This window comes from Lytechinus variegatus, chromosome 15, assembly GCF_018143015.1.
Source record: "Lytechinus variegatus isolate NC3 chromosome 15, Lvar_3.0, whole genome shotgun sequence".
NCBI lineage: Eukaryota > Metazoa > Echinodermata > Echinoidea > Temnopleuroida > Toxopneustidae > Lytechinus > Lytechinus variegatus.
Window position 1 is genome coordinate 32737087 of NC_054754.1, and position 18332 is coordinate 32755418.

Here is an 18332-nt window from a genome sequence, read left to right on the forward strand (position 1 = left end):
GAGCCTGCTATCATTAGCAGACAGTGCGAGCATGCATACACTATTAATCTAATCAATTAAACAATAAACACATAGTGCTGTACTAAACGGCGACAGACATGTTTGTTTTAATGAACTTTTACAGCTTCCCTATTTCTCATATCAGGGGACCAGTTCAGACAGAGCAGAAAATTCAAACTGAAATGTAGGAAAATGGTTTTCATGCATGCCAATTGTGATGCAACTGGTTTTCAAGTGGGACATGCAAGGCACCATAAACACAACAGTTTTAAAGATAAAGTGTGTTGGGGTTTTTATATGTTAATATTACTATCAGTAGTTTTGCTTGCTATTTGACCCATACCAGGGGCCATTTTACTGGCTCCTGGACACCAAGCCATCAACACTTTGTTCGCCAGACATGTTCAGTAGCCCAGAGCAGATTTTCAGTAACAAATTACACGTGTGGCACATCCACAGCTAACTTTATAAATTCATATTAGAATAACAGAATAGTACCATAAAAATAATTTACATACATACATGAATATCTTAATCATCAGATGATCAGCCCAGATGTATGTAAACAGACTAACATTTGACAATGTAAGCAATGAATACCTTGGGGCATGTTTTCACAAGTTCTCAGTGAGAAAACTGACCTATCCTACAGCAGTAGTGTGAGTTGTAAAAGGTCAAGTGCAATCGAAATGAAGCCAGTGCAGCTCCCTCTCTCTCTCTGCTGACCAATCTAATTATTTTCATACTACAATCAATCTTCATCTACTACTAAGGTAGATGTGTGATAAGTGTGGATCGGAGGGAGAGAGAGAGAGAGAGAGGGTGAAGGGGGGGGGGGCACTCACATATACCGGTATTTGTGGTACAGGGACATGCACTTTGATGAACCCCTTTTTCAGACCTAATTTTCAGTTCTCTAGATACATTGAATTACAAAAGTTCCATTCAGAAGCCACTCCGTCCTGCTCGCAAGACCCCCATTACGAAACATATCAGTTGACAAGCCCTGCAAAAATAGTGCAGCGCGGGCACCGCATGCAAGAGCTGCACACAGAGCTTCACAAGTCCCTCCACTAGCAGCTCCATGCACCGCTAGCACCCACAGATACATGCACAGCACTAGCATGCACCGTACCTACTGATCCTGTTACGTTGACCGTTTTTCACACCGCCCGGTATATATCGTCGGCGGTCATCCGAACCGTCGTATGTGGATACGACGGTTGAAAACCCATTTCAGAGATAATCGACTTCAAAGTTTACTGTAATTTTCACACTTAGTTCTCCGGCCTTACAACATATTTATTGCTAGAAAAATATATGGTTGGAAAGACCGAGACAACTGCTTGACAATGGTATCCTTACTTTTACACAAAACCAAGGATTATAGAAAATATCGCAAAAGAGCTCCGTGCTTGTAATTTCGGTTTGAGCGGTTTAGATTTCCCCTGTACAAAAACGCCATAGGGAATACAACAACCCTGACCGCGATTTCAATGCGCGCGGTCAGTCAAAACGTCGTATCACTTTTCACGTGCAAAGTCAATGCAGCGCAGATGGCCGATACGACAGTTTGGTTGACCGCGCGCACTGAAATCGCGGTCAGTCAAAACGTCGTATCGCTCAGCTACAGTACACGTTTCCAATGGGATTTGGGCATTTTATTAAAAAATTGTATGGCATCGTCGTGAAAATCCCATCATATCTCAGAAACTAAAATAAATTGCTGCCTAGAAATTCACTTATGAATAGAATAGGACTTGTACATTCATTTTCTACGATATGTAGCCCAAAGACCTTGTTTTTCCCTTGTGGTCGATTCCTTCAACCCCATTTCAGGGTTTCGTGAGGCACACCCCATCAAAAAATAATTTTAGTGCACCCCCCCACCCCCTCCCCCAGGAGACAGTAAGACAGATGAGAATATCATGGGGATTAAAAATTCTTACAAAACGATGGAAAGAATTTGGACAGAATCTTTCCAAGAAAAGAACCAGGAAGCAATAGAGAGCAGAAGAAAGAGACATGGTAATAAAGCAGAAAGAAGGAGAGAGGGGGGTGGGCGGCAGATCTCAAGAGAGAGAGAGAGAAAGAGAGTAAATACTGTTTCTAAACTATTTGTAAGGGCCCTATATTTCAAGGATTCCTAAGACAAGAATAATACAAATTACAATATTTGTTCATAATCCAAAATAACCATAATGTCAGAAAATAATGCACCTAATGTTATATGAAATGCAACATGCGGGACAACATTGGAATGAAAAGCAGAAAAGAAACTGAGAGGAAGAAAATTGTGACTACATGTTTAATGTTTTAGCCACTAGATGGCAGCAGAGCAATAACTGTAATGATATACATTGTTGTATTGCAACCAGTTTTATTTCTGTTTGTAAATGACGAGGCGGAGTCAACTGTAAAATTCAGACACACAAAAACGTAGTAATATCAGTTCATTTTTATTTCTCTCACATGGTGGAATAATCTTACATTTAAATATCAACTGTAAGTTGTAAGTATTGTTATAATAAATAATTCATGAAAGAAAAAGGAACAACATCATATGTCTCCTTGTTACTATCATCAACTGCAAAGAATTATCTGATATCGTATGTCATTCAAAATTCAACAGGATGCATATCATATGCATACAATGATCAGTGAATGAAAATCCTTTTAATAGTAAAAGCCTCAGTTGGGCAATGGATATGCTGAGATAAGACTTGCAATGATTGACATGTTTCTGTACATAGAGGGAGCTATTGATAAATTGTGTTTCCAGAAGGTACATACAATCAATACATGACTCATCAAAGGATCATTCAAGGGTTATTCCGATCATTGACAGGGATTCCTCAGTGAAGAAATAAAAATCAATAGTTCCATAACACCACAATAAACATTGGAGAAAAATATGACTCTACCTAAACAGAATGTTCATGTGGACGATAAGAGTAAAAAAAAAATATTTGTGAAGGTTTAATAAAGAACAAAGGGTGTTATGAATTTTTGAATCTTTTAATTTGTGACCCTTCATATGAATTCAAATATAACTAGGGTAGGTTTAAACAGTTTTCTCCTAATTATCACAAAATCAAGTTCCTTATTCCGTGACGAAACTTGGTAACCATCTATAAAATCTTGAACTCCTTTGATTAATGCCAAATGAATTAGTAGGAAATGAAGTGTTTGAAGGAAACAATACAAGTTTTGTGGTGTAAGGGGTTGGGCTGTTATAGGAAATTAGTAAGGATGTTTGGAATTCTAGCTAACCTCATTCTGTCATTTAAATACCTAAATTGCAAATCAAATAAGGCTGCATTGTAAGGCTATAAATGATGATTACCTAATATGCTTTTCACACTGCATTTCCTTAACCCCAGACTATCCTTAACCCCATACAATCTGTTTTGGATTCACACTGTCTTCCTTTACCCAAACTATTTGCTTAATAGCAGGAGTTACTCCTAAACCCTGGACTATCGCACAGCTCATGAATAATTATGATTTTGCCACAGAGAGTGTGATTAACATGCGATTTCGACTTCTGTGATTGGCTAATTCTTAGCCCCACTTTTCCTTAGCCCGGATTCGTTTCACACTGCATCTATTAGCACTGCAATAAGCCGGCTAACCCTGCATTTTTGCAGGGCCAGATAGTACCGTACTGTTTACCGTGCTAGCCCGCTTTGCTAAAACCATAAAGTGGGCTAAACTTAACTCCGGGATATTGGTGGGGCTAAGACCCCCCCCCCCTTAGCCACACCAATTTCCTAGGGTTAATGAAAATATGTGCAGAGTGAAAAGCATGTAATTGAAAAAAAATGTCTATGTTGTGTATAAAGACCTGTATTTAATTACAGACATTTATTTCTCCATTTAATTCCTCCAACTCTCTCTCTCAAAGAAATCTTCACAGGTTTGTTTTATTTATTTCTTTATTTTTTTTTTTTTTTTTTGGTGGGGGGCTGATCAATACCACCCCTTTGTGATAAAGGGCTTACCTGCCCATGAAGAAAACCAGTATCAAAAACAAAATCTCATTCTATTTTACATGAGAAATATTTAACAATGTTGGATAAATGCGTCTTTAAAGGGAAATGAAAGACTAGTACTTTTCATCAGAAATGTCCAAATTTTTTGAATAAAAATAATAGCAACAAAAAGATGTTCAGTTCATTATGGAAATGCTCAAACAAAATACAACACAGCAATAACTACAGATATTAATAAAAAATAAATAATTGTTGATCAAATGTGATGATTCAAGTGAATGAAAGACAAGTCTGATTTATAACCAGCTAAAAGAAAACAGAACAATTCTGCATATCATGAAGTGAATACTCTTCATTCTAATTTGTCAATAGCTACTCCCAAATTAATGCATTTGAACTTTACACGTTACTGTCTACAGCATCCATATTGATTGATTTTCAGTATAACAAACAACACTCAGCCATGCACAGTCAATTACATCAAATCGTTTCTAAGTGCTTTTGTAATTCCACAAAAGGTGACATAGTGTTAACGAGGTGAAGAGAGATAATTTAGGGTGGTAGTCTCACCTTCCTGCATATATCAATGGCAGAATGAGTAATATATGAGCTGTTGCTTTATACATTTATACATCTGTCAAGTTTTGGCCAGCATATGCTGACCTTCACATTGCAAGCCCTTTTAATAATTTCATCCATTACTTGATATCAATAATTGTCTCTTGTTAATTTTTTTTTACATAAATTAATAATGAATTTCATATCAAACATTTGATTTTTCTGATATGAACAATTAAAATTTGTTAATGGCTTGTTATGTTTATGCTGGCATAAGCTGTCCAAAACATCCACAGCAAAAAACTGTGGTGTTAACCGGTGTACATAGAGAACCACACCAGTTATTTTACATCGGTGTTAAATTGGTGGTGTTAGTTTTACACCTATAGGTGTTATTACAACACCTACGGTTGTTACATTTACACTCTTTGGTGTTATGTTCAATCTCTAGGGTGTTATTTTTACACATCGGGGTGTGGTCCTATATTAACACCAATTGTGTCAGTTTTAACACCACAGTTTTTACAGTGTCCCTTTGACAATATCATAAATCTTTGCTGTCAGAAACAAAGGGTGGGGTGTATTAGTTGAAAATAATAAGTTAGAATAGATATACATCACAGCAGATAAAAATCACAAATTTCTGTAGTTTTAAGTCGTACAGTGAACTCCTTTCCTTATCTCATGGTAACAGGCTTCACTGTGTTATCTGCTATTTATTTTCCATACATTATTCATTTATCTCTCTCCATTAGAGACCAATATGCATAATTGTATATGCAATGAATATTGACATGATCAACATATAAATTGGAATAGAATTTTGAATGAATGAATATTGCTGGTAGTCCTGCTGAAAATGTGAAACAACAAAACACTTAAAAGCTCAAAACAAATAAGAAAATAAATAGCGTTGAATCAGATGATTACTTTGAACCCTACCAGTAGAAAAAACAAAATGAATATTTGAATTTTGATTGCAGTGAGGTTGCCTATAGAACAAAGAATGATTGCTGCTTTAGTTATTTTTCATTTTTGCTGAATAATAATGTCCTGCTTTCACATGAACCATGGACTTATTGCATGGAAGAATCCAGGTCAGATTGAAATAGTCCATCAATCCATGCACCTACTACATCTTTAATCACACATAAATTTATTTGAAAGTTTCTGCTATCAAGCCTTACATTGTTGTACTTTGAACTCTGATTTAACTTAAATTGTGAATTTTAATAATTGAATATTTACAAGAACCTATGTTTTATACATTTTATTACTTGCAATGTACAATGAGAAAATCCATGCATAAATGCAGTTGTATTAGACGCAAATAAGAGTCGTCCATTGATATATTCTTCTAAAATATCTTAATAAGCAGTGCAGATCTGTTTACATTGCAATTGTTTCATCCAAGGCTCGACATTAGCGGTGGCCCGGTGGCCCGGGGCCACCAAAAATTCATCTCGGGCAACCATTATTGAAAAAATGTTAAGTTTTGGTGGCCCGAATCGGGCAACCAATAATTTTCAAAGTAGCGCAATTTTTCTCCCGATTTTGCATGCATTTATCAACCTTCTACAGTTAAAATTGCAAGCCAATTCGTCATGCGCCTTTTTTGTTAATCTACACACAAATACACACACACAAAGAGTGCATAGTCATGACAGTATGTAGGCCTACCGCTAGCATACAGTAACTATTATTCAGCCGGCCGCGCCGGCTGTCTGGCTGAGCTTTGCATGCATGAAACCAATGCAGCTAGCTGTGCACGAGCAGACTATTCAGACCCAGAGAGCTGTGATACGAAATGTTACTGCTAAGAAACCTTCCCCAGAACTTTGGAAATCTACGTCAAAGTCACATTTTACACCAATGAAATGCCCTTCTACAGTCCATATTACTGAAACCTGATTAATTGCAAGCATTAAAAGGAGGAATTATGACCTCTCTTTTGACTCAAAAAGACCGATTTCCAAATGCATTAATACACATAGGTGAGTACATCACAGTCCCATATGTGCATTTGTATGTATGTTGATATTTTTTTATTTCGAAGCTGTGTCTCTTTGAGCCAAAAATACATAGGCCGCTCTTTCTTGTTTACAAATGACTTCTTAAACCATTCTTAAGGAAGTAAATACTTTGGGAAGGCATTTCATTGATATGACATGTGATTTTTTTTCCATCATTTTGTCAAATATAGGGAAGGAATTGTCTCACTGTTTTTTCCAGATAACTTTTGCCATTTTATTTTTTTCTTTCATTTTTTTCAGTGATTAAACCATTTATACCCCTTCCCATTGAAAATACCTGATTAAAGAACATGTTTCTACTGAATAATAATAATTTTCCCCATTTTTTGTAATTTTGTTTTATTTATTTTTCTTAAATTTTCTTTTGTTTTTCTCAAAATTTTTTTTTATGATCTGTTCTTTGTTTTTTTCTTTCTTCAATTTTCTTTTGTTTTATGCAAAGTAAAATAACAGCAAGCACGATTTATATACAAGATGTACAAAGAATAGTGGTACGTGTTAGTGATTGCAGAATATTTCAGTTTGTTTTATTCATTTTTAATTAATGTTTTTCTTTATATTTTTCGGGCCACCAAACTTTATTAGTGGGCCACCAAAAAAAATTATTTGAAGGTTTTGGTGGCCCGAACGGGCCACCACCAAAAAAAGTTAATGTGGAGCCTTGGTTTCATCAAACGGATACTTGAAATCCATCATTCCTGATGAATACGTCTAAAAAGTAACAATTAATAATTGAATTGAAAAATGGCCCAAGATCTTGCCCAATTTTATTCATTTTCTGTCTTTTGTTTATTTTTCTACAATTCAATGCAAACAATTTTCCTATTCTCTAATAAAATAAGATGGAGACAGCAAGCAGGATACATCCTTTCTGTAGATGCAATCTCATCTCAAAATCATTTACATTAGCAAGAATATAGTTGAGACTGGAATGACGCCTCAAATAACCACCAGACTAACCGCTGAATAGTTCTGATGTTCAAACAATGATAACATTCTTCATTCAAAAGCAAATAAAGGTTTGATTTATCAGAAACAGCTCAATTACACATTTTAAAATGAAAAAATAATGCTCAAGGAAGTGGTTTCGTAAAGCCCACTTTACCCCCCTTAAACTATGCTTAAATCTTGCCGACCTATTTTCTGAAATAACTTTGATATTTTAATGACTTCGATATACCTTCAAATGAATACATGATTACACAAGAATATAAGTAAATAATCTAACTTTGGTTAATTAGTCTGGGTTTGTGTCCCTTTGTGGTTGACATTCAAACACTGCAAAGACTGGTTTCAACCTCAAATTTAGCCACAAAAAAAAAATGCTTGCACATTTGCTAATAACTACATTAATATGGATTTCGAAAGATCTATGAATAATTTTGATCCATTTTGTTGTGCCCTTTATAAATGTGTAAAGTCATTTAATACCCCTTTCATAAACACATCCTCCAATTATCTGCCTAAGAGTAATGCAGATAATTCAATAAAAATTGCGTTCACAAACTCCGAAAATAATCCACACTTTTTTTTACAAGCGCCAAACCTGAAAAAGGCGGATAATTGTCATGGCAATTGCACACACCCCCTCCCATGGGGTTGCGTTAAAAAAGGGTGACCTTGTGACCGCACCATGGCAATTATCTGCATTACTTTGGAAATGCGTTCATAAAGTCAAAATCTGGTCCCGATGCTGCTATTATGCGGATAATTGCAGCATCAAAATAATGCGGATAACTTTGGTCCTCCGATTTTAGGACCAAGTTATGGGGCTATTATCCGCATAATTGGGTTTATGAAAGGGGTATAAGAGTACATGGAAAAGGGTTACATTTAGACATTAAGTCCAGTTGAAGAGCAATTAAAACAACAATGTTAATTTAGGTAAAAAAAAAATTATTCTTACAGCACTAAAAAATCAAGATTTAGAAAAACATCAAAGAATAAATAATTGTCAATATGTTTAACTTAAAATCAATTTTGAACATATCTCCAAAAGTTAGAGGAATAAATCACAAAAACTTGAAGCATGGAGGAGTTTCTCAGATTTATTGTGATGGAAACACAGTTCAAGCAAATTATTATTCAAACCTATAGCAGATCCTTTTGGGTATGTTCTCAAAGTTACAAGCATGTGTGCAATATGGTCACATAAGCAGGTTAGGTGTGAAATTAAAAATCCCTTGCCTAGCAGCAACACATGGCACCTACACCCAATTACACATTGGGATAAAAGTTCCTGTGCTCTCACAATACCAAAATACCTGTGACCATGGAGAAATCCCTACGAAATTTCTCGTATTTGTACCTATCTAGCGCGTATGGTCTTTAAGGGATATTACATGTTATTTGCTTTCACACTGCCGAAACTACCTGGTATTTTCTGATCGGGGTAGTAGGGCAGGGCAAATTTTCTGATCAAGAAAATACCTGGAACTGACAAACTTTGAGGCGGTCTGAAAACACTGAATGGGATTGTAAAAGGTAGGCTAGATAGACTTCTATCAATACCTACTTGTTGATTAGAGCAATCAAGTACTACATCCATTATTGAAGTGCAAATTAAGGTCTGTGCCTGCAGACTAGACAAGTTATGTTGAGTACTGCAACATACAAGGCAGATTCCTATTAGGAAAATTACATTGAGAAATGAGAATTCATCATTCAACTTAAAACATCCAAGAAACCATGACATTAGCGTTGCTTTAATAATTGCCACGTCATGTAGCATTATGGTTACATGAAGGAGCGAAATTCTTAGCTCAGAAACCATCATCAAACTCTCATCATCAAAGCACTTTCACTTTAATTGAAATCAACCATTCCAATAACAGTAAGCCATGCTCTTACTCCCTCGCAAAAGAAGGCGTTCTTTGATAACACAGACCCCATGGGCAAGATAAACCTGTGAAACATTAAGCTGTTAGAGATGATAACCCCCTATGGTGAAAAGCACATAACATATCACAGTAGGGAAACATACCTACATGAATAGTCCTCATTGTCAAGGAGATTTCAAGGTAGTGGTTTTACCTTTGACCTTAATCATACTGAAAAATTAATCTGAATAAGACATTCTTGTAGAAGGAATGTTCACACTTTCCTTCAAAATATAAAATCAAGATTTATGGTTTACGTCTAGATCCAGATAAAGAAAACGAAATAAAAATTTTAGGCTAAACCAAAAGAACATTTCTATATAATTTCCACTCTATACCATATAGTCATTACTCATTATAAATCGTGTAAAAAAAAATAAGTCCTTTACACAAGTGTAAATTTTTTAAAAAGATGATATTTTTTCTCAAAACCAAATTCTTAGAACATAATAAAAAGGTCCCACAATAATAAGCTTCTCTATATTATACAAAGAAATCATTAAAAAAAATATTGGATTTTAATTCTATTTTTTCAGATTCTCACACTCATAAGTTCAACCTGCTTAAAGTGAAACCAGAGAGCTTGATAAAACTTGTGAAATAATTCTCAAGGCTCTGTTGGATTTATTTTCATGTCATGACCTGCAATGTACTGCTTGTCTAGTATTATCAAGTTCATCCTTTCTCATTTATTATACAATGGCAGTGCAATTGCAACACAAATATCAAACTTGAACATTTCAATCTATGACATTATAATAAAAAAGACCCCTGCACAGATTCACAGCAAAGATGCACTCATGTGGGTTGATACATGGAAATGTTTCCGGTAAGAAGAATAAATATCAAAACAAAGGATTTCGCAATCATTCCATGAAATGAATATAATATTGGTATTTGTTTTGTTGATAATTGTGTTAAGTTCGAGGGTGAGTCAGGATGACATGTGGTAATGTGACATACCTACATTGGGAGAAAATGATTGATTGCTAATGAGGTGGGCGTTGAAATTGAATTACATGATCTTCAAACCATTTCCATTTTTGCCTAACCTTTTCTCATTTTGCTGTGTAATAACAGTGGGATTCTCCAGTACATACTGTTCATTTAGTATTCCTTATAAGAGCAGCAGCTAACTAAAAATAAAATAAAGCATAATCCTGGCTCCGGACATGAGGAAGATAAAACAAAATAAAAATGAATGAAATTCAATAAGCTTTTATAAAATGAAATATAAAAAAGTAAGAAAACATTGTAGATAAAGGAAAAAATATATGAATTCATCTTAGCTTCAGTAAATGTTAGCTTTTTCAATCTTTGAAAAACTAAAATCGATGCAAACTTACCAATGTTACGTCTTCGTAAAGCCCGATACATCCTCTTATCTTTTGTCACACCACAGCCAAAGCAGATACAACAAAGAAACATCAGTTTATATCAAAACGAGTTGTCTCATCTCTTATTCTGTCATCAATGATTTTCAAAAAGTTTCTTGAAATCAACTATGATAATCCAAGAGACCTTGTTAACATTCAGATTTAAACAGTGTCTTAATGTTTCAACTAATTCATCAACTTGCATACATCAGTACTTCTTGTCTCTTGTTTTCGCAGCAAACAAATCAGTAAATCTCATCCAGATTTCAGGAGTTTCTCAACCTTATTCTAATCCAAGTAGCTGAACTGCAGAATTTGGATTTACAATTGAAGAAACTGGGAGTGTATCTTTTGATAATTAGGTTGTTAACTATTGTCAAAACTAGATCTTCTTCTTGGCAGAGGGGATACAAAATTAGCATCTTTAGCATTTTCTCCTGGCTTTCTGATCTTCAGATAGACTAAAAGGGAGTTTACTGGAAAAAGCAACAAGAAAATTTGCAATGTAATCCAGATTTTAATGACTGTTTTTCCTCTAGTAATCCAATTCAAAAGATGGCCGTAATAACCTTCAATATATATGTTCTCCAAAGTCCAATTTAAGCAAAAATACAATGTAATTAAGCATATACCCTTTAGAATTATTCATGCAATATTGTTACTCATAGATGCATCCTTATGCACCCTGAGGTACAGATTGTGAAAATGATAATTTAGAAATTATGAGTTATAGTGGGTCAAATCTAATATTACGAATTGAACTGACCCAGATGTTTATTGACCACAATGGACCTGATCATAAAACTTTAATTTGAATGACACTGACTATCAAAGATGGTAACTGATGTTTATGTGATTGTCAATTGGAATGCCAAATTCTATTCCATTTTTTTTTCAATAGAGTGATTAATTTATCTGTTTGATGGATTGACTGTATTCAATGATTTTTATTAGTAGATCTTAAAAAGGTCTGAACACAATTTTTTGAAAATTCCCAGATGCTACTAATGCAATACTCTTTCAACTGGGGTGCCTCTTAAATAAAAAAAATATATATAGTCAAAGAGACAAAATACAAACTCCTCTTTTTGATCAGATGTGACTTTCCATAAATTTGTTGGCTAATCAAAAACTGCAGTAGGTTTGACCATGGACCTATTAAAAAGTCCATGGTTTGACTTGCTTGGTGCACTCAAATGCTGATGCTCCACAAGACTTTTGTCATTGAATAATCCTCAAGAAATATTGATTAAATTGATTGTTTCAAGTTCTAAACAAGATGTTTATCAAGGATCACAAGAGGGAATCCCATGACTAAATGAATCAATACAAGCCCATTGAGATTGTTATTCTCCTCTCTCAAGGGCAGAACAAACCGTCTGTAGGCAGCTATGATGATACTGAGATTTCAAGATTTGTCAGTTCTCAGTGAATTTATCAAGCATTCATGGTAAAATGAATAAGTTGATGTCATCAATGATGTAAAGTTGTCCACTTCGGTGAAATCATTTCAAGAATCATATTCCTCTCAAAAGAAAAAAAATGGTGCTCCATGTAAATTCTGCCATACACTGTCACATTATCTTGAGTACTTCAAATACAGTACCTACTTCAGTAAGATCCTAAGCATGAATGTTGAAATAAACAAAGTTCTTTGATGTGAAAGTTCAGAGATATCATCAACTATAAACAAGTTTCTTAATTGCTAAAATGCAAAAGACATGTCATCTGAAGTGGATAAAATATTGTGATAACAATCTGGGACTCCTTGGCACTGTTCAAAGTCCATCAAGATACTTTCCAACTTTACAGGATTTTAAAGCTTCGGTAGATCTGAACACACATTCTACCAAGTGATCCTACAACATGGCAGTATGCATGGAATAATTTCATAAAGACAAATCTCTCATAAGTTTCCTGTCAAGCGGTATTAGTTTCTGATGATAACAGAAAGGGATCCATTCAATTACACTATACTCTATTCAATTCCTGACCACATAGTCTATAATAATTGTTAGGCTATACATACTGGTCAACAATCAAGCTAAGAAATGATGTATCCTTCCAAAAATACTTGTAGATTATTATTTGAGTGAAATATATCCTAAACACCACTGATTCCTGATAAATGAACTTGACTCTATTTGACCACGGAGTATCCTTCAATGGCCCTTGAGAAGTCTGGATGATATCCTCAACGAGTCCTTCTCTTCTTGGAGTAATCACACCTAGTTATCTTTTAATATCCACAAGAATATGAACAAGGAGTTAACAGCACTCCTTGATATGAGCAATTAATGGGGCTGTTATCTACCACAGACTGAACACTGTCTGTGGTTTACTGTTTGATGCTTTGTTTTTTGGTAATAGAACCAACTGAAACTATGCTCGTTTGTCCTTGTCCGACCACCTGCTTCATGCACGGGTCAGGGAAACAATAGATTCCGATGCTGACAGTAGGAATTTCAAGTCCAATGGTCCCATCTAAAGAATTATATGTTAGTAATAGTCAATGATCCATGGCTTGATGCCTTGTGTGTTCCTGTCAAACTTGTGAGCAAGTGAAGCAAGAATAGTCTGAAATATTGACAGTTATATAGAAGTATAACTGTGCGGAAGTACAACACATGATCCTGTTCCACACTCAGGTAAAGTTGTAGTGTTTTGTCACCGTCTGTAAAGCATGGCAAGGTATTTTGCTTGTTTGATCCACTTTGCAGTGAATTTGTGGTTTAGAACCAGCTTTAAGCCCCAATCATTTATCCTCGACCATGTAAGAATTTATGGCATGTTTGAAAACTACTCAATGGAACAGAACCAACAAGATGTAATGAGAAGTGGCCATCATGCGGAACTACAAACGATTCATGATTTTATCCGAAATAAGGGGTATCCCCCTCCCCCGGCAAACTGGTAATTTCATCCTTTTGTACCTATGAAAAATTATAAATCAATGGTTGAATTAATTCTAATTTTGACAGACCCCACTGACCAATATACTTGTGATCATCATCACATTAATCCTTTGATAACCGACTCCCACGGGCATTTCAACTGGTTCCAGTAGGGACATGAAGTGTAATCAACAGTTGCAGCAAAGGAGAGCTTAACTCTTTTCTGTTTTTAGTCGCACATCCTTCTTAAGTTTGTATATCATTCATATTTTGATATATTTTTAATATGCAAGGCTTAATTAATAATAATAATAATGACAATACTGATCATATGAGGATTATAATGTACAGAATGGAGTAAGAAGAGGAAACAAAGAAACTAATATATCATTTATAAGAATGGCAGAATTGATTTTTTTTCGCCCAATTGAAATGAGTAATGCAATATCAAGGACAATACAATGAATTATGCTTCGTAATGCAATCAACAATTTTGTAAGTATATTATATTCAGTGTAATATTTGTGGTTAAAGTTAAACTTGATGAATGTGAGCCTTGAAAATCAATTGCCTTAACTTTGTTTCTCTGATGATTTGGGTAATACTTAAGGCGTTTTCGTCACTTCTGTTTGTTTTTTCAATTAAAATATTACATGCTCTGATCATCAGTAATCTGTATCAATATCAAAGCTATTTATCGGACCATTAACTTTAGTCATTTTCTAAATCTTATTTATTTACTTATTATTACATGTACATATTTTATTTTTCAAAAGAGTTAGCTTTTGTAAAAATAACCATCCCAATTTCTTTATGCAAATTCTTTGAGATATTAGTTTCATCAAGTTATTATCAATCAATGAAGATAAAATGACTAAAACATGCATGATAGTTAAAAAAAATGATTTATCAAGCACCATGGAACCTGCACTGAGAGGGCTTTAATTGATGATAAATCAAGACCTGGTATTTAATATTTGAATTATTCCAGGGTGATTTATTCCATTCTCTCATCTAATCAATCATTGGTCATTGATTTTTCTGTGATAGTAGAAGCTAAGTAAACAAACTTTCTTCAGCAAAAAGAAATACAGGCCTCCAAGTCTTATTTGATCTTCTATTATTAGAAATATAGGCCTCATACAAGTCACAAAACAATCACCATTATCATCATCATCATCATCATCATAATCATAATTATTGCCATCATCATCGTCATAACCACCATTATCATCACCATCATATTTCAGGATTGAGTTCCTCCCTTTTGCCATATACCAAAGAAGCACTCTAAATATATCATGATCATTTATCTATTTTTAACAGACAAGAAAACATTAAATACAAAATAAAGCATGCATATCTTAATGTCCTTGTGACACTCAACAGACAATTTTCTTCGTCAAATCGATCTTATCGTCAAAAGGATGAACCCAAACTTTCAGCACATAATCCCTCTCTCTAGTATTTCATGCATCACCCATTGACAATTGAATGACGTGACGACATGTAAATTAGCCAGACGATCTCCGAGACTCTAGAGGACAGTATACTCTCCCAGGATGCATCTCATAATAGCTTAATGCATAACTTTACAATGCTCTCATTTTAGAAGCTACCCCCGATCATTCAGACCAGATTCGATTGTTGTACGGTAACCAAAAAATCTCAACAATAAATGAATGTTTTCTATGATATTGCTTATTCATATAATAATGGATACTTAGCAGCATGTCAGACGATAGCCCCCCCCCTGTTTCCAAAAAGATGATTTCTTCATTAGTGATGTTAAACACAAATGAATTATATGAAAACTATAAAATGGATTGAGAACAGTTAAGACATTTTGGATACAGATTAGAGAATGGCCCTTACTTCCGAAAACCAGACCTCAGAGCTGTATTGCTCTTTAAATACACCCAATGAGAACCAAATTTTGACAAAATTTTATGAAGGCACTATCAATATGAATCTTGAAGTGATGATAAATCTCTTCCTTGGATAAAGACCGGTGAGCAAATATTTTGAGCATTCAGTGCCTACTAAGTGTTTTTTTTTTCCTAAGAAAATGATACATCAATATGATATTCAATCGCTGTTCACAAAACAACATAATATACATCTTGCTTAGTGTAAATGACCCTAAAGATTCTTAATCCACAAGTGCTAGGCGTCGATCAATCTGATCCTTTTCCTTCTCTCTTGACGGACACAGCGAGATCTCAGTTGGCATTTCGGCTGAAAGCTAATCATTATAATGAAATACTAGCCAAGAAAGGAGTCTGAATCGACTCACTAGACACTTTATTTCCTGAATATTTGTTATATTTTTCTGTATTATGGATATATTTAGAATTTACCTAAACTGATTTAATAACATTAAATACTGCATATTGATTAATAACAATTGATTCAACAGAAAAAATGAAAACAAATTAAACAAATTTGAAATAAAAATGAATCCAATGCATGGCATGGTTTTTTAACATAGGTTTCATGTAATTAATTTTAACATTATATCATGATGTAATTTGAGGGTGTACTAAAATTAGATTTCATACATGGAGTTGAAAATAACCCCCCCCCACTTTGTGGTAAGGTTCAGTGTGGGTGTTGATCAGCTTGTCCAAAAACTGTAAAGTGAGCTAACAAAGATGATTTAAATCATATCATTGATTGTTCATTTACACCTATTGAAATTCATCCCACAACAAGCTTCATTTTTAGTTTTCAATGCTGATGTAAAAAAAAAACAGTCTGCCCAAAGGAACACCAAAAGGTTAACATCAAACTTGAAATAACATGATAAATTACTTAGGATTAATCTGAACTCCACACATCACACATTTCTTTGAAGAACTTTGGAACTAAAGTTCATGTGAGCACTCCAATATCCCCCTCTCCCTCTAAAAAGAAGTCATTCTTGGATAATCTTATCAAAATTTTTGTTGCATTCTCACATTCCTCCTTCCAAAACAGAACTCACATAAAGTCTGGATCATGTTATGAAAAGTGATATTACCTTTGACTATTTATCTTCTGCATTGAACCTTAAAGGCAAATAAAAAAAGATGCCCCCTAAATAATACTAACACAGAAGATAAAAAACAGATAACCTGTCTCTGTATTGAGTGAATCATCATTCATATCATTCAATGATGAAAAGTTGAAAACTAAGAAATTTATATTTTTATGAAGTTGTTAACAAAATTAGTTCTTAAAATAACAAATACCAATTTTCATTAACGATATTTGTTTGACAGGATCCTAAATAAATGATGGAATGGGCATGGAAAAATATGTTCATTAATAAAAAAAAAGATGTTTTGTGTATTATTTTGTACCCTACAAGTAAGTGTAAGGCAAGCTCTAATGATGGATCACAAAGCTGCTATTTTTTGTTTATTGATCACAACTTACACAAAATATTAGTCTTAACAAGAATTCCATAAATTTTAGTCTACATTTTGTCCCTTTAATTTTCTGCTCATAGAACAAAATTATCTCCAGGGCTGAATACCCCTTTAAATATGAAGTTTCTAGTTTAGGATGATCTTGATTTATATTTATAAATTCCACAGATTCCATTTAGATGTGACATTGTCTGTTCACAGTATAAAACTCATCCATTTCTTTTTTTTGGTGAGGATTTTACCTGTTATAAGGATGTTAGCTCCAACTCAAAAGCATACAGGTAACATCCTTTCAGCTCTTGACATCACAGTCCAGATGTTTTTTCTGAGTTGTTGGTAATCAAATAGTAATCACAGACACTCTCTTGATGAGACAAGGACGTGTGTGAATTATACTGGTCATTACAATAATTAACGTTGATGTTGTACGCTCATTAACAAAATACCAATCTCCATCACACCATGCCTGTCCTTTGAACAGAGATTGTGTACAGAGAGTATCTGATTTGAATGTAGTATTGGTATTAAGAGAATAGGAAAGGGAAGATAGATGGATGTACAGGATCTGTAAATAAAAAGTAACTGAAAATTTGATTTAAAAAAAAGAAAGAGAGGGGGGGGGCACCAACACAGACACCCCATACACATTCAGAATGGGCAGAAAGGAAGGCCAGCAATAAGATAGGACAAAGTGATGCTACTGTCATAGAAACTGTCATGAAACTATGATAACAGCATGCACAGGAAACAGAAAAATAAGAATGGACATGAAAATTCCAGCATCATGTAACTAGTCTACCCATGGACATACCACTTCTACCCCCACCCCCAATAAAGTGGATAAATAAAATGAAATATTTTCAATCACTTACCTCCTCTAAAGCAGAAGAATAATAGAGTCATCTCCGACCATCAATTATAATTCCATATATGATTATTTTATAGAATAAGCCATCATATTTCAAATATTCACCAATATTCCATATATCATAAAGAAAGTCTTCACAATGCATGAGTAGACCAGTGAAAAGAAAAGGTGATGCTTTACCAGCAAATATCTGAGTTGAAGTGAAAGTGAGTGTACAGTAGACACCACCACATGAAGCAGGGTTCAACCATGATGTGGGCAGGGAGTGGGAGTGTGGTTGAGGGATGGAGATATAGAATGAAAAGATAAAGAGTGG

General features: G+C 34.4%; 1 protein-coding gene across 2 annotated transcripts in view; it reads right to left on the reverse strand.

Annotated features, from left to right (window-relative positions):
• LOC121428463 (ras GTPase-activating protein nGAP-like) overlaps nt 1-18083 on the reverse strand; it is a 103047-nt gene extending 84964 nt beyond the window's left edge. The window contains exon 1 of one of the 2 annotated variants that reach the window (XM_041625082.1): nt 18021-18083. In XM_041625082.1, coding sequence (XP_041481016.1) covers nt 18021-18051 — 31 coding nt within the window. In that variant the 5' untranslated portion in view covers nt 18052-18083. Of the gene's footprint in view, nt 1-10811; nt 10976-18020 lie in introns of those variants that run through there. The other variant, XM_041625080.1, reaches the window with a different exon arrangement.
• Nucleotides 18084-18332: the final 249 nt, after the last annotated feature.